The following is an 18,353-nucleotide window of genomic DNA, read 5'->3' as shown; positions in this document are numbered from 1 at the left end:
GGCATTAAAAAAAAAAGGAGGAAAGCATGAGTTATCCCAATAAATCAGCATGTTCAGCTTACAAGGGAAAACAATAGAAAGTTGAGCTTCAAGCTGCCAATTTTTACATAAGTGAGACTCCTGGCTCTATAAAACATCAGTTGCATAGCCAGATTATACTATATCACTCAATCTTATAAACAAGCCTTGTGTAATTTTGTTCTCGTCTCTGCAGCAGAAGCAGGTAGTATGACATTCCAAATCATAATCTAGGATGGCCTGATCTAGGATGCTTAGCTATGAACTCTGCTGCTTCACTATAGTTGTCAGATGTCACCACAAGGTGACTCAGGAAAAAAAAATAGCTCATGTCCAAGTCACCCTTGTTCTCATTACAAGATGGCCTAGACTCACTTGAAACCGACATACCTTAGGGAACGAATTTATATAACAAGTATTTTAAAATAGCAAAACATCATAGAGCAATAAAATTGATGTGTGAATTTATAATTTATACTCTCTACTATATAATATTGTAACAAATGAACCTTGATTTTGGCAAATCTGTATCACATTAATACAAGCAGCTAATCACCAAATAAAATACATAAACAACATTCAAAGTTGCTTTGAGGGGAAAGAGGAGATATCATAACCTTAAAGAATTTACTGGGGGGAAAAGGGAAAGTCTGTGTTGCTGGCACACAACTAAGATATTGTTGTGAAATGTAACACCATCTGGTTGACATAGCTCTTCTATCGGCACACAATGGTTTTATTACAATGGAGGAACTGGTATTACTGTAATGGCAGGAGGAGACAGGGGTTGAAGGATCTCATTCAGGTGTAGAATCTGTAAATCTGTGTCTGAAATACCAACTGAAGTTGGAAGTTCTCCACCGCCATCTGTGTTTTAAGGAGGGGGAGAACATAAAGAGAGAGTCCTACAACAGAACAGTGAATGCAGGTTTTTAATTAGAAATAATCAACAAGTGGAACCAGTTTCTTTGAGATGAGAGATAGGGTCTTTAGTGATACATCCTATCACAGTGAAACTGAGCCAGCCATTAACAAAGCTGGGCTGGCTCAGAACCAGGTCTGGATCCTTTCCAAGTGAATGAGTCTCTGGTATTTAGCTGACAGCTCTTCACCTACTCTCCAGAAGATTTGTTAAAGCAGAAATGATCTGTAAGTTAAATACATGTGTCCTTTGAGAATATACTCCTATTTTTCTTTTTGGTTACATAGCCCAGAAATTGAACTGAATTTCAGGGAAAGTCAATGTTTTCTTAACAACAAAGCTGAAGATGTTCCTAAAAATTCATTACTTGCTGTCAAAAATTTAAAACTTTTTTAAGTTGAGGTACTATACCTGTCACTCATATTTCATTAAAATAATTAATGGAGGGAATGCTTCTGTTTGTAGGGTATTATGCTAACTATCTTTAATTAAAATCAAAGGACAAAAGTAATTCTACAAAATAGAAAAACCAAACTGAATGCTTTAAACACACTCAGACACAGCTATACCAAGTATCTCTTCCCCCTACCTACTCCCCTGAGCAGCGAAGAAGCTATTAGCTTTTAGTTAGCCACACACTAGCTGGAAATCATTGGATTCGGAATCCACTTTCTCTGATATTTAATAACAAATGCACAAAGTATTTAAGATCATTTAGTTCACAGTTATAATTCTGAAAAGTATATGTGAAGCACGGTGGCAGGGGCCTCATCACCTAAAATGTTTTCAGACTACCAGAAAAACAGACACAAAAATCTGAAATCCTAAAGTGAGAGATTAACTGCTAAACTTCATAGGAATGCCTACAGCAGACATGCATGGCCTTACAGAGAGAACGCAGCCTCAGGTTGAACATTAAATTCATTAGAGAATTAAAACGGTATAATTAGAAAAACCTACTGATGAAGGATAATGCTCACTGGATATCCATCAATAGGTTCCTAACCAGGTCACATACTTGTGAATAAATCTTTTAAATGTATGCTTTGTGTATAAAGCCCATTATAAGGGGACAGTTTTAAATTATATACAGGACCCTGAATTTCTTTCTAAAAAAATCTGTATTTAACAGAAACATGTATATACATAATTTGAATAATAAGAAAGGAAGTCCCTGTAACAATAGATAAAGATAAAGGGTAGGTGACGGGATACTTGAAATGTTTTAACATACAACATTTCAGCACCTGTCATACAAGACCACAGTCTGATAAATGCAGCTTAGTTATTAAGGGAATTACCTATTGCTGACAACTATTTCTTAAGATCATAGACAATTATGAGGTACCTGTTTCAAAGAAAGAATAATCCTGACAATTATGGATCCCCCATGAGTAACTTCTATCGCCAGTAAAGCAGCAGAGGCCAAATTTTTTTAAAAGGGTGCCTAAAGTTAGATTCCAAACTTCATAGTTAGGTACCTAAATAAGCGGCCTGTTTTCAAAAGTACTGGGCTCTCAACTGCTCCCAAAGTAGTCAGTTGGGCTGCGTGTGACCAGCACGCTATCCAGTAGTAGATTAAAGTTGAAGTTGAAGCCTAGACAAATTCAAACTAGAAATAAAGATGCATTTGAACCATTGAAACAGTTTACCAAGGAACTGGTATCCATCATTTGAAGTCTTTAAATCAAGACTGGATGTCTTTCTAAAATATATACTCTACTTCCACCACAAGTTACTGGGCTCAATGAATGCAGGAATTACTGGGCAGAATTATATGGCTTGTGTTATGCAGTAAGTAAGAATGATCACATGATTGTAATGGTTCCTTCTGTCTGTAAAATATCTGAATCTATGGGGGTTTTTTAAGGTATCAGTATTTCGTCCAGTCTGGTTTAGCAACTTCATTAACGACCTGAGAGAGGGTGTAAACAACATGTTAATGAACTGCTTGCCATTACTAAATTGATGCGAGCTGCAAACACCCCTCAGGCCAGAAATGCAAAAATGGAAGCGTGTATCTTGGGGGAAATATAAGCTGAAAGACATATTTATTTATAAAGTAGTAATGCTGAAGGGGAACCAGACATGACAGTGGCCAGAAAATTGGACAGATATTTGCAGTTCAACATGACAGTAAAAGAAGGACAAAGTTGTTGTTTTTTTAACCTGTACATTCATGGGCCTCACAATATGAAGCAAGGCGGTAACAGCTTTTTTATATAAGGCTTTAGTGCACCGAGAACATAGTGTTTATTTCTGAGTACCATGGGTCAGAAAAATATTCACAAACTAGTCGGAGTTCAGAGAAGAGTAATGAAAACGATCAGAGGCTGGAAAAATTGACTTATGAAAGCAAAGTTAAATATGTTTATCTTGGCTACAAATTGACCAAGGAGGAGATGGACTATGAAAACACTCTATAAATATTACAAAGTTGTAAACAAGGATAGAGATTAATTATTTAGGTCAAATTATTTATGGGAGCATATCTAGGAAAACTGAATGAAATTATGAATGGGGAAAAATTAGGCTCATCATTACACAAAACCCTTTGACAGTCAAATCTATTAGACTGGACTAATCCTCAAAGTGAAGGGGTGGACTACCAATGCTTCAGACATTTAAAACCATACTGGACAATGCACAAGTCAATATACTGTAGGTCAAGTCTGCATTTGCAGTGAAATGGATCAGATGATTTAATAGGTATTTTCCATCTCTAACCTCTATGATTCTAGATATTATTCTCCTGAGAACTTTTAGGGAACAGCCACATGTAACTAAGCAATTCTGTTTAATTTGTAGTAGATAAAAGTAAAATGAGATGTGATTAGAATGATATGGCCTAAACAATCAATAAACACATTAACTAGACATTTTAATATAAAATAAAGGAAATAAAAGCTTAAAAAACACATCTAATATTTGATGCGACTTTTCCAAAGGAAGGATGAATCAATCAGTCTGGTCTAAATCAAAATGAAATGTGGAAATAGTTCCAAGCCATTCATGTACCAATGTGATATGTTTAGTCTCAGTCTAAACAGAAGAAACGTCATGAACTGGCACAGCAATTGCCTTCAAGATGAATTAATTCTACATTCTAACCAAAATGCCAAGCTCCTGACAGGTATACATAAAGCTGCAGAGCTTGGTATTGCCAGAGAGATGGATTTGGGATAATATTGAAAAGGTACATTGGTTTATTGATGACTGGCCTGTTCTTTTCTTACCATCGCACTTTATTGCACGTCTGTGTAGCACCAAGGGGAGAACCCGCCACCATGGGGACTTGGATAGGGCTATGCTGTTTGTTCATGACGAGGTCCAATTTCTCTTCCAACGATTTGCAGGTAGCCTCTAGTGCCAGCAGCTTTGCCTCAATGCTATCCAGTCGTAGGCATATTGTCTGGTTAATGGAATACAGGAACGACTGAGGAGGAGAGAAGGCAAAAAGAGCCATTTTTAGAAACTTACAAATTTATCTTAAGGAACATACGTATAGCAAGAGCCACCTAAATATGATTGGCAAACAATTCAAGGGACACTATCAACCTTTCTAGTCACAAAATTTGACCATCCTTAAAACTGATGAAATCCAGCAGCATTATTACCATTCATAGACTTCCTGTAATTCTTCATTTAGAAGCCAACAGCATCCAAACTGAACAATTTTTTACCTAATCATCTTATTAAGGTGACTTCACCTGCCACACCAAAGTTTAAGATGACAAGCCAAAACATTTTGCTCGCTCTCATGCATAAAAAAGAAAAGATTATAAACATGCTTCAACACACGAATGGGTAAGTTTGATAAGATCTCCCCAAAAAGATAAAGTTAGCTGCTTACAAATGTGTAGAATGATCATATCAATACATTAAAACAAATAACATAACCTCAAAGGCAACAAGTGTAGCTAACTTTAATTCTATATCAAACAGCTAACTTGGACATATGCAAAGAAAGAAACAAGATCTGTTTTCCTAAGCAAATATATCCATTTTTGAAAGGCATATTCTGCAAGATTTTTCTGGACGAAATTATGTAATTAAACAGTGATAATTAGGGCTGTCAAGCGATTAAAAAAATTAATCGCACAATTAAAAAAATTAATCACAATTAATCACACTGTTACACAATAACAGAATACCATTTATTTAAATATTTTTGGAAGTTTACGACATTTTTAAATATATTGATTTCAATTTCAACACAGAATACAAAGTGTACAGTGCTCACATTATATTTATTTTTTATTATAAATATTTAGACTGTAAAATAAAAGAAATAGCCTTTTTCATTTCACTTAATGCAAGTACTGTAGTGCAATCTATTTATCAGAAAAGTTGAACTTACAAATGTAGAATTACGCACAAAATAATAACTGCATTCAAAAATAAAACAATATCAAACTTTAGAGCCTACAAGTCCACTCAGTCCGACATCTTGTTCAGCCAGTCGCTCAGACAAACAAGTTTATTTACGTGTGCATGAGATAATGCTGCCCACCTCTTGCTTACGATGTCACCTGAAAGTGAGAACAGCATTTGCATGGCATTGTTGTAGTTGGCGTTGCAATGTACAGTTGCCAACTTTCATGTGGTAAATAAGCACCCCAACATTCATAATAAGTCAAAAATCAAGCTAATCCCATTTCAAAACAAGGCCAAAACAAGCCAATCCCTAAGAACCTCAATACTCTATGTGACTAGATTCCCCCAGCATGCAGTCTGGGACTGTGGTGGGCCCGCTATTGCACCCCTAACTCTCTCCCCTCCTTACCTGCCCCCCTGCCCCTGCTTGCCGGGAGCCAATCAAAAAAAAGAAGCAACAAGCTACAAGTGAAAAACTGGCCAACAAGCAACTCACAAGCCAATTAAGCCAAACACAAGCCCAATTTCTGCATTTTTTTCGTGGGTTTGGCATGTCTGGTTGCAAGATATTTACAGGCCAGATTCATCTGTCCCTTCATGCTTCAACCACCATTCCAGAGGATATGAGTCCATGCTAATGATGGGTTCTGCTCAATAACAATCAAAAGCAGTGCAAACCAATGCATATTCATTTTCATCATCTAAGTCAGATGCCATCAGCAGAAGGCTGATTTTCTTTTTTGGTGATTCGGGTTCTGTAGTTTCTGGAGCACTACTGAAGCACTTTCTGGAGCACTTCTGAAAGCATGCTCCACACCTCATCCCTCTTAGATTTTGGAAGGCACTTCAGATTCTTAAACCTTGGGTTGAGTGCTGTAGCTATCTTTAGAAATCTCACATTAATACCTTCTTTGAATTTTGTCAGATCTGCACTGTAAGTGTTCTTAAAACGAACAACATGCTGGGTCATCATCCGAGACTGTTATAACATGAAATATATTTCAGAATGCGGGTAAAACCCAGAGCAGGGGACATACAATTCTTCCCCAAGGAGTTCAGTCACAAATTTAATTAACGTAGTATTTTTTTAACGTGCGTCATCACCATGGAAGCATGTCCTCCGGAACGGTGGCCAAAGCATGAAGGGGCATACGAATGTCTAGCTATCTGGCACGTAATTACCTTGCAATGTCGGCTACAAAAGTGCCATGCAAATGCCTGTTCTCAGTTTCAGGTGTCATTGTAAATAAGAAGCAGGCAGCATTATCTCCTGTAAATGTAAACAAACTTGTTTGCCCTAGCAATTGGCTGAACAAAAAGTAGGACTGAGCGGACTTGTAAGCTCTAAAGTTTTACATCGTTTTGTTTTTGAGTGCAGTTACATAACAAACAAACAAAAAAATCTACGTTTGTAAATTGCACCTTCACAATAAACAGTTGAAACTTGTATGAGGTGAACTGAAAAAATACTATTTCTTCTGTTTATCATTTTTACAGTGCAAATATTTGTAATTAAAATAATATAAAGTGAGCACTGTACACTTCGTATTCTGTGTTGTAATTGAAATAAATATATTTGAAAATGTAGAAAAACATTCAAAATATTTAATAAATTTCAATTAGTATTCTATTGTTTAATAGCGTGATTAAAATAGTGATTAATAGTGATTAATTTTTTTAATTGCAATTAATTTTTTGAGTTAATAGCGTGAGTTAACTGCAATTAACTGACAACCCTAGTGATAATACATATGCCTTGAATTGACTTTAAGAAACAGCCAGCATGCCACCTAGTGGCCTCCATCTAAAATTAAATTTACACAGCAGCCTAGCTTACAGAAAACATTGTATAAAATGAGCAGTATAGAACTGTTTGATAATGCTGCTGACCAGCTTGCACTCTTCATTTGGGAAGACTTGTCTGATCTTCACAGATTCTAGGGCAATCTTAAGAAGGTAAGACTATATATGCCAATCTGTGTAGCAGCAGAATATTATCTACGTGTTTGTTGGTGCTCAAGACTGAAACATTACCAATACTCACTACCAATAAGAAACATATGTGGGAGAGATGGGGAAGGTCTGTGAGCACAGGGAAATCAAGTCAAATGTGGCTGGCCTGATTCAAAGAAAACTATAATTTTAAAAGAGTTTTTAAAAAGTAACCGAGCTGATTTGGCTCTGGAAGATAATGAGGTACTTAGCAATCCTCCAGCTTTTAAGCCATATGAGTGTTTGTGCTAACTACCAATAAAACACACACCAATTTCTTCCAAGAGAAAACTGACAAAATCTGATGAGATTTTCCCCCTCCCCCATAGCTTGCCTTTCCTTCCCCTCCTACAATTCTCTCCTTTTCTCCTGTCAGGGAGGCAGAAGGTTCTCATCTTCTCTCCTCCTCTAATCCCAGTGACCTCATCTCATCCCATCCCATCTCCTGATCTTCTTCATGCCTACTCTCATCCCCTCATTTATTCTTCTCATTCACCTCTCACTCTCCTCTGGCTCTTTCCCCATACAAACAAGCACTATTTAGTCTATCCCATCTTAAAAACTCCCACCCATGACCCAGCTTGCCTTTCCCATTACTACCCCACTTCCTTTCTCCCTTTCAACTCTAAGATCCCTGAATGTGCTGTTTACAATCACTGTCTGAAGTTCCGCTCCAGTTCCATTTTAGACCCTCTCCAATCTGGCTTTCGTTCCTTGCATGCCACTGAAACTTTTCTCGCCAAAGTCTTTAATGATATATTCCTAGTTAAAGCTCAAATCAGTATTTCATCTTCATCTCCTTGACCTGTCACAGCTGCTTTCAACACGTCAACCATGCACATATTCTTCAAATCTTGTCCTCACTTGGCTTCTTTGACTTCCACTCATGGTTCTCTTCCTACCTCTAATCACTTCTTCACTGTGTCCTTAGGAGGGTCTTCCTCATCCCCCTCTACAGCTTTCCATGTGGGATCCACAGAACTCCGTACTTGCCCCCTTCTCTTTTCCCTCTGCACCTAATCTCTGGGTGATCTCATCCGCACAAAACAAATTCAACTAACATTTCTATGCTGATGACTCACAGATCTACCTCTCTATTCCAGATCTGTCTCAGCTAGAATCCAGGCCTCTCTCTCTCTGATCTCCTTAAGGATATCTATCAATCAGCTCAAGCTCAACATAGCTAAAATGTGTTCTTCTCCCCCTTCCACCCAAGGCCTCCCAGCTACCTGCTTTCTCAATCACTACGGACACCACCACCTAGATTGTAAGCCCTTTTTATTTTCCTGTGTTTTTTCTGCCTCGTACACTGGGGTCCTGATCCATAACTCATAGCACTGTAGTCATATAAATAATGATAAATAATTAAAATAATAATAATTCTAAAACATTTCCAAAAAGGGTAACCACCCGCCCTCCCTCGCAGTTCACATTTAAATATACTGTTAATATTTTATTTTCCATCCTCTGTTTTTAACGTACTTTTTCCCCCAAAGAAAAGCAATTGCATGTATCTGATCTTCTGAACAACAGAAAAGTATACTATCACAACCTTAATAGAGGGATCCTGGCAGTTAATTTCTATCCGTTGGCGTTTCAGAGCAGGCTCTACATCTTCATCTGTCACCTCATGATTCTCCAATACAACTGCAAGCAAAAGTAAGCATGGTCACACCACAATTCTGGGGGCAAAATAAATTATGAAGACAGTGAAGTGACTAACTGAAAGAATCCAGCAGCACAGAGAAAAACAGCTCTAGCCTGACTTAGCTTTATGCAGAGCAGTTATTTGCTTATTTATTTTAAAATGTAACAACAATGGGTAAGCACTCTACTCAGCACTTCATAAGAAAAGCACCTTTTGAACACCAAATATTTCAATTATTTGATCCATTATATGCTCTCATATTTCTCTCTGAAACAATGTCAGTCCTAAGTATTAAAATACATAACCTGGACTAATGAAAATATCCAGCACTGTACATATATGGTATGTCCATGTACAACTTAAGTATGATGTGTTGCATATTAGCTTCTTAAATATCTCATGTAAATTATCTAGAAAAAATAATGGTGAGCTTATCTCAAGGGAGAGGAACTACTGCAATACTGGTAAATCGCTTACTTTTGAATGAGGAAAATCATCTCAATATTATGAGAAATTATGAAATAATTCTAATGGCGTATTCATAAAGAGAAACATTGAAATGCTGAGTGCAGCATGTCATGATATATCTTGATTTTAGTAAAAGCTTTTGACAGTCCCACATGACATCCTCATAAGCAAAGTTGTTCTAGATGGAATTGGTTGAAAGACCGAACTCAAAGACTAGTTATCAATGGTTCGCTATCAAACTGGGGAGACATATCTAGTGACATCCCACAGGATCTGTCCTGGGTTCAGTACTATTCAATATTTTCATTAATGTCTTGGATAATGGTGTGGAGCATACGTTTATAAAAGTTGCAGATGATACCAAGCTGGGAGGGATTGCAAGCACTTTGGAGGACAGGATTAGAATTCAAAATTACTGTGACAAATTGGAGAATTGATCTGAATTCGACAAGATGAAATTAAATAAAGATAAGTGCAAAGTACTACACTAGGGAAGCTAAAAATCAAATGCACAACTACAAAATAAGGAATAACTGGCTAGGTGGTAGTACTGCTGAGACGGATCTGGGGGTTATAGTGTATCACAAATTGAAAATGAGTCCACAATGTGATGCAGCTGCAAGAAAGGCCAATATCAGTCTGGGATACATTAACATGAGTGTCATATGTAAGACACCGGAGGTAACTGTACTTCTCTACTCAGCAAATGTGAAATCTTAGCTGGAGTACTATGTCCACTTCTGGGTGCCACAATTTCAGAAAGATGTGGATAAATTGGAAAGAGCCCAGAAAAGAGCAACAAAAATGACAAAATGTTTAGAAAATCTGAACTATGTGGAAAGATTAAAAATACTGGGCATATTTAGTCTTGAGAAAAGAAGACTGAGATGGGACCGGATAACAGTCTCCAAATATGGTACGATCCATTTTAAAGAGGATGGTGATCAATTGGTTTCCATGTCCACTGAAAACAGAACAAGGAAGTAATGGGCTTAATCTGCAGCAAGGGAGATTTAAATTAGATACTAGGAAAAACTTTCTAAGTATAAATTCTGGAATAAGGTTCTAAGGGAGGTTGTGGAATCCACATCACTGGAGGTTTTTAAGAACAGGATAGACAAACACCTGTCAGGGATGGTCTAGGTATACCTGGCCCTGCCTCAGCACAGGGTCCTTTTAAGGTCCTTTCCAGCCCTATGTTTTGATGATTTCTACAGGATTTGTAGTCTGTTTTTTGAGAAATATATTTTAAATATTCAGCCTTCTTAAGATCTACACTCAGCTGTGAATTTCCTCATGTTGATGTAAAACCATGTTTACTCGAAAAAATCCAAGAATGTTCCAGATCTTTTTCATGGATATAGCATTTTACAGCAAACAAACTCTAATACTATAAATTAAAATAATCACTAGTATATAAATTACATTTGTATACTACACACCTCTCACCTTTTTTTAAAACTTCATCAAAAAAGTATTGATGTACCAATATAACGTTTTTGTGACCTCTCTTATTCTAGATTTTCTTTATTTACATTTGTTGTTTAAAGGTACCTATCAAAGCATCTAGGCACTTGGATATTAACATCTATTCACGATGATGCATTTGGCATTAATAAACCTTGCAGAAACCCAAGTTAAATAAATAACATAGCTCCCCGCAAACAAGTAATATGTCCTAAATATATATATTGGACAAAAACAAGAAAAAAAGTGTACCAAATAGGCTTACAATGTCTTCGGTGTTTCATTGCTTCCTCATATCATCTAATACCGCATTCCAAAGCTAGTCCCCAGTCTTGCTATGAGAACTATATAGGTAAACCACTGCACACATGCAGAACCCAAACAGCTTCACTGGAGTTCTTCATTAGTGCAGAGGTTCGTTCACCCATGTGATTCTGAGTGCAGGAATGGGGCCTTGTTAACATCAGTGTCTTCCCAAATTATGGGCACAATCCTACAAATGCTCCTGCACACATTTACACATACACATAGACCCACTACCTCCATATATGGATTGAGGCCAATAACTAGCATCCAATACTGACATTTTCCTTTAACAAACAAACTCTCAAGAACAACGAATGTCACAATAATGCTTTTGGAGGTGATTTCAATCTGCTACCACTTTGGTACAATACAAAGAATTTCAATCATGTAAAGGAAGAAATAATAAACACCAACTATAAAGCTATGGTTCATAACTTGTTGGGTAGCAATTCTCATTTGGAGGAAAGCCTGAGAAAGATGCTCAGCAAGAAGAAAAACTTACTGTAGGCAATGTTTAACCCTAGATTTTTTACACAAAACTACTTCTGTACAAAGAACAGGGAGAGGATATAGCCCTCTATTTTTAAAGATGTTAAATGCAAAATGTTAAAAAAACTGTTCTAGAAGGAAAATTCAGGCCATGTTGATAAAGTTACTGGAATGTAATGTTAACAAACTCATTTTTAAAGGCAGAATTAAATTCTCTAGGAAACTTTTGTACCATTTTGAATTTGTAAAATGAGCCCAACAGTGATTTTTATTCCCTGTTTAGAAGATAACATTTTACTGCTCTTCCTTGTGTCAATGCTACCCCCTACTGTACCTGGATGATCTGGGTTCAAGTCTTCCACTGCAATTTGAACCACATCTGCCAAATCCTGTTCTGACATCATTCAGAATCAGGCAACAATATTCGCTCAAATACCACGGAAGGCCCCAAACTCACACTCTAAGGTCTGCCACTTCGTACAACCCTGAAAGACAGCAGCAAAAAAAGAATGTTAACACACAGAGTAAATTAATACTTTATTCATGTTCTTTAAAAGGAGCTGTGGCTCAGAGGATTGATAGTGAGAATCAGAGCCTTTCACCTTTAGGTCATTGGTTCAAATCCAGATTGGTTTGGTTATGGCCACCTAATGAACATTCAGCGATCCTTGTGGAATAGATAGGGTAAATATTGGCCCAGTTCCTAGCGGACACATGTCCATATCACAGAAACTACGATGTCAACTGCCATTAATTGCCACTTTGTTTGGTAGCTCTCCAAGGAGGACCAAGACTGAAATACCCCTGTCACTTCTGAGTTGGTCCTATCTGGACCTGTGAGGAAAGCCTGCACTATCCCAGTGTATGTGCTGTACCTCTTCTGTGAATAAAGACAGTCCCTTCACTCCCTAGTTTGGCACTTCAATGCCATTCACCAACACTAAATACACGGTAAAGTGTTTGTGTTTTATTTTAAATATAATTTTTGTTTAAAATTTAATTTTTAAAAATAACAACAATACTTACACATACGTTTACAGAAAGAAATAAAACAGAAGACACTTTGGCCTCTTTACTAAGGGAATAACATTCCAAAATTGCAGGGTTCTTTTCATTTACAAGCTTTTTTAAAACAGGTACATTATTTAAATGTTTATATTGCAATAGCATCCAAAGACCCAAACCAACACTGCACCCCCATTCTGCAATGCCCCGTACAAACATATATAGAGACATTGTCCCTGCAACTGTGACATTCCTGTGGGATCTGTAAAAATCTTGGTTAACACACACTGAGATTAGGGACTTCTCTGCTGCTAATTAAAACTAAATTTGAACCAAAGTTCAATTTTTACTCTCTTGGCTCCAACCTCAGCCTGGCATTTCTACAGCTCAGTGCTGATGAAGCTTAAATCTATTTCCAAAGCACGGTCCTGATTCTAGAGCCAAACATTTTTCAGCCCTGCTCCTGCAGAATTCTCTGTCAAAGGTCTTTAGAGGCTGAAGATTTTCCTTAATATGGTTACTAAAGTTGAATTAAAGTCATAGGAACAGTTCACATCTGTGTTTCCCCACAGTTATAGAAGGATGGACAATGCATGCCAGAAGACCAGTCTTTTTTAATACCTGGCACAAAGAATACTAGTAGGATAATTTGAGGTTTACCAATGGAAATGGTAATTTATCCCTTAACCTTGACACTGAATCAAATCCAGCTATGCATAAACATTTTCCTCTTTCCTTCTTCCACTTGAACACACGAAAGCAATTAAACCAGGCAGGTGGAGTGCAATTTTTTCAAAAACAATACAGTGTCACCAACGACTTCTGAGATTGGCCTCAGCAGCAGCTGCTCATTAGAAAAGCCTGTATCTTTTGAATGAGGACGCCACAGAATATCAGAGTTGTTTACTCAAAATGATGTTGCTGCCAATATTGACTCATTTGAAATTCTGATCACTATGAAAACTGTTGGGATTGTATAGACTATGGCAAGGTGCCCAAGAAAACTGGCAATAGGTTAGTGCATGTGGTTGCCATTTTGGCAAGTTAAATTTGCCATTTCTCAGAAGTCCTGGGAACCAGCCAGTCTTAACATAATAAAACAGCTGTGCTAGAATTACTGTTTCATAATGTCACTAACTGCGTACTATTCAGAACCCTGCCCTTAATCTGAAGGGATGCATCTTTCAATCCACACATTAGAAAAGGGACAAACTGTCAAATCTTGATTTTTTAAAAAAAACACTAGATAGCAGTGATATTTCATGATTCATTTTAGCCTTGCCCAGCAGTGCTGTTCTAGTTATGAATACATCAGTATATTATAAATCACTTTCAAGGGATCTGTAACTCACTTGTTTAAATTCAATTTAGTCCGATATACAACGCACACATTTTCCGCTTCCAAAATCCATTTGTTATAACAAAATTAGTTCAAGTTAGTTAAGCCCTCCCTCAGTGCAAGTGAAAAACAATTTCCCGTTTCTGACCTCCTTTCTCCACTCCCAGCTTCTTGTGTCATGTTCTGGTGAAATACTGGCATATGTTTAAAAAAAAAAAAAAAATTCCAGGCACAAAGCTCCACTTTATCCTAGCTTAGACAGATGTCTTTTAGCAGTTAATGAATATAAAGGATTAAAACAGCCAAGATATGGTAATTTATAAAATGGCACACATATATGGTAATATTTCTTCATAACATTATTAATTTTCACCTTTTTAAACATATTTTCAATAAATCAGACATTGCGCACAGGCAACTGGTCAAGGTCATGATGAAGCATAGTATTTTACAAACAAGAATCTGCCATTTCTACATTCTCACCGGGCATAGCACAACATGAGTCTGGAGCCCCCAGACTCAGAAAGAACCTCCATCAAAACATTAAGGAAAAATGTGTTTATTTGTATACACACACACACAATACATGGATGATGGAGGCACTGGTAACTTGACAGAAATTGCACAGAAATTTGAAATTAAAGCTGGAGTAAAATGCTTTAAAAGATTAAATTTAGGGTAGAGTTTTCAGAAGAGTTCAACATTGGTCTAACTTTGCTTCCGCTGAAGTAAATGGCAAAACCCCTATTAGCTTCAATAGGAGAAGAATTAGGCCTGCACTAAGCACTTTTGGAAACCTACCTTTAGTCTACAAATTTTGCGTAATAAGTCTTCAGTGGACAACAGAATTTTCTACACAATTTTCCTAGTAAAATTAACTTTTCCAGAGGAAACATTTTAAAATGCTCCTATTTTTAAATGTTGCTGTTTTCCCAATATTTCTTTGGACTCCTTGAGTTGAAAAATCAGTCCTCACAAACTCCAAATGTCACACACATTCTTTCAATGTCCCAATCTGAATCCATTTCTGAAACGTTAAAAATTATATACATAAAAAGAGAAGTTATTCCTCTTATTCAGAACAAGTTTTGAGCTACCCAATGAATAGTGGACAGAAGGTCAAGGTCAGACTAGCTGATCCAATGATCCCTTCTGGTCTTAAAAATCTATGAACTACTCAGACACCTCAGCTACCTATTTCCCATCCCCAGCTGTGCTCCATACAGACATCTGGTGAGCCAAGGAGACCGAGTGGGCAGCAGAGAATAAAGGGCTATAACAGAGGGGAGAAAGATACCTACAGTGGCATGAGGGGATAAGGGGTGGCTTTGGAGAGACAAGATGGTTTAGCAGAAAAGTGCAAGTGGCCTGGGGTTTTGTGGTTGTGCAGGGGCCCGGAGCAGCGGGAGGTAAACCTAGTAGCTCTGCCCCATGGCATGGGTGCATAAAGGCTCCCAACAGCATTATTGCTTGCTTTTCCCATTACTACCCCACTTCCTTTCTCCCTTTCTTCTCTAAGATCACAGAATGTGCTGTTTACAATCACTGTTACAATTTAACAATGACAACTAGCATGGGAAGATTTGCCACCATGATGAGAAAAGTGCCTGAGCAGGCCGGTAGGGAGCAGTGTAACGCAGACAGGCCCAAGCGCGTGTATTACCCATGTCCAACCATCTTTTCAATATTTCACCAAAGAGGGTGACTTGTGGTATCTGCTAAAAGCTAAGAACTAGCCAATTGTCATGGTTAATGAGAAATATTTATATAGAAAACAACTTTAGAGCTATGTGACATGAAGGAAATTCTGTTTCAAATCTGTTGGGAGTGAAACCTATCACCTGAGAAGGGGAAGTCGAAGAGCTGACCTAATCAACATAAGGACATTGAACATCCATGGACGGGGCTTATGTTTACCATATGGAGTAGATGCAGACGGGAGGTTTATAAAGACAAATGAACCCCAGAAGAGTTCTTCGAAGAGGCGGCCTCCTGGGCTAAGCGACAATAGCTTGTGACTGTATACGAGAAGAAATGGCCCAAATAGTTATCCATTACAGAGGAATAACTCTGCCAGTGAGAGTTGTCTCATGAACAGTGGATCTCACCTCCTTGGACGAGCACTGAAAGAACCAGTGGGTGAGAAATACCTTACTAGACAGGAAAGTATCTTGTTAATAAGTATAGGTTATATATTGTGTTTTTTGTTTTTCTTGTAATTATAACCTTTTGTTTCCAAGCCCTTATACTTTTTTTATTTGAATCTTTATCTCAAGCTCTGTTAAATAAACTTTAATTTGGTTTTCATTGCTTTTTCCTAAGGAGAGTGTAGACAAGTTGACCTATGTTAGGTTGACTTACAGCCATTGCATTAATTGCTGCAGTGGCTGATGTCCACACTACCCTTCTTCTGCTGGTGGTGTGCGTCCTCACCAGGAGTGCTTCCACTGACTGAAGAGGGGCATGAAGAGGGGCAGTGTGGGGGATTGAGAGCCAGGGCTCAGCTCCACACACTTCCCCACCAGGAGCCCAGCTGCTGCCCTGGGCTTCTGGCCTCCGCACTCCCAGCTGGGAGCCGGGGGAAGCCACCCAGGGATTCTCGCCTCCAGTGCAGAGATCCACACCCAGAGTCCAGTCAACTGCCATGTTCCCGGCAGGCAGTGGGGAGCCTTGGCAGCAGCCCAAGCCAGGAGCCTGGGTGGCGGCCTGGTTTGGAACGGAGACCGGGCAGGAGCCTGGCTCAGAAGGCAGGAGCTAGAGCCATGAAATTGACATGAACGACAGCCAACAGCAGATGTAAGAAACGTAGTGTCTACACAGACATGCATCACCCTAACTACACCGACATAAGCCCTACGCCTCTCCTTGAGGTGGTTTTATTATGTCAGCATAGCAGGGGAGTTGGTGGGAGGAGCATTAAATTTAGTGTGTATACATCCTCTTTTGTGTCGACAAAAGCTGGCTTTTGTTGAAGAAACTGTGTAGGGTGCACAAGACCTTATTAAACAAAAGTAGTAATTGTTTTTGGTCACCTTGTCCTGCAAGATTTTATAACTAGAAGATCTTATCTTTTTACACCTAGTTTTTAATGTACAGATTGGAAGTGGAAAACAAGCTTTCCTGCTTTTACAAATCCAAATTGGCTTCTTAACTTTGAATGCAATAGTCATTGAACTGAACTAGTTGAATAAACTGAAACGAAGAAGATATTCTCTCTGCACCTGCAGAAGAGCCTACTGCTTTCAAAAGCTGGTTTAGCACTTCTGGAACCATAATTTGTTGGTGCTCAGTCAGTGAATTCCACCAGTTCAATGGTTTGACTTTCTTTAAAACTTGCCAGCAGACATATACTGATTAATATTATTTTTTGCATTTAATTTAAAATTATTTTAATATATATTATAATGAATTTAGGCCTTAACATAAGTTGTCAATTTCAAATAGGTTTGTTTTTAAAAAAGAAACTTGTATTTAATTAAAAATAAAAAATCTCTTTTTATCCACTCACCTATTTGAAACACTTCAATTAATGCTTATTTTCAGTTTAAGGTGCTTGGAATTTCCCAGCAGGGAGCAAGCGCATGCTTTAGTTCCAGAAAACAATTACAGTTCCTCAGTGAGGGTTAACCACATATAGCATTATGTTTAAGTTCGTCTGTTTTCAAGTTTTCTGTGCATAAAAATGGCCTATTGTTTAATAGTAGAAGAAGATGTTTCTTCCCACTTAACTAATCCAAAAATGTCTGACTGGATTTTGCTCAAACCCTACCAGGAAAAATTAAAACAAAATTAAAATTTTAGGTTGATGTCAAACATTGAACGCTTTATGCTGACTGGCAGGCTAGGGACTAGCAGTAGGAAGATACAGATGCTCAAGTGAGAGGTGGGGTTGGGTGACAAGGAATAAAAGGTATATAGGATAAGGAGGAAAAGGTCCCATGTACACATTTACTAGGACTGTTTGCTGCAACATCATCTATTTTCGCCTAAAAGTCTCCCATTACAAGCACTCGTGCAGCCTTTGCATATGAGATCTGACAAGATGACAGTTTGGGGTATTTCTCTATGGCAGAAGGCAGTCAGGTACTTTTGAACCTGTTAACTTTGTCTCAGCAAGCGGTTATCTGAACACCATGAACTCTTTATCACCCTTCTCTGCCTTTTGATATTTTAAATGTGATACAGGATAGTGAACACAGTTCAGTCTCTAAATTAAACTTGTAATTGACTTAAAGTGAAATTAACTTTATGAAGTTTTGGTAGATGAAGATTTATTAACCTTCAGAGGATTAAAAATTTCCATCATCAAAATATACAGTAGT

At 37.8% G+C, this 18,353-nt stretch overlaps 1 protein-coding gene across 4 annotated transcripts in view; it reads right to left on the bottom strand.

Moving 5' to 3' along the window:
• BANP (BTG3 associated nuclear protein) overlaps positions 1 to 18,353 on the bottom strand; it is a 242,893-nt gene that overhangs the window by 206,163 nt on the left and 18,377 nt on the right. For all 4 annotated transcript variants that reach the window (XM_077831218.1, XM_077831220.1, XM_077831219.1 and 1 more), the window contains exons 2-4: positions 12,022 to 12,172; positions 8,862 to 8,956; positions 4,177 to 4,376 (exon numbers count right to left, since the gene is read on the bottom strand). In XM_077831218.1, the coding sequence (XP_077687344.1) occupies positions 4,177 to 4,376; positions 8,862 to 8,956; positions 12,022 to 12,091 (365 nt within the window). In that variant the 5' untranslated portion in view covers positions 12,092 to 12,172. The remainder of the gene's footprint in view (positions 1 to 4,176; positions 4,377 to 8,861; positions 8,957 to 12,021; positions 12,173 to 18,353) is intronic.

This window comes from Eretmochelys imbricata, chromosome 12 (genome assembly GCF_965152235.1).
Source record: "Eretmochelys imbricata isolate rEreImb1 chromosome 12, rEreImb1.hap1, whole genome shotgun sequence".
NCBI lineage: Eukaryota > Metazoa > Chordata > Testudines > Cheloniidae > Eretmochelys > Eretmochelys imbricata.
This window is presented reverse-complemented; position numbering and strand designations above follow the sequence as displayed.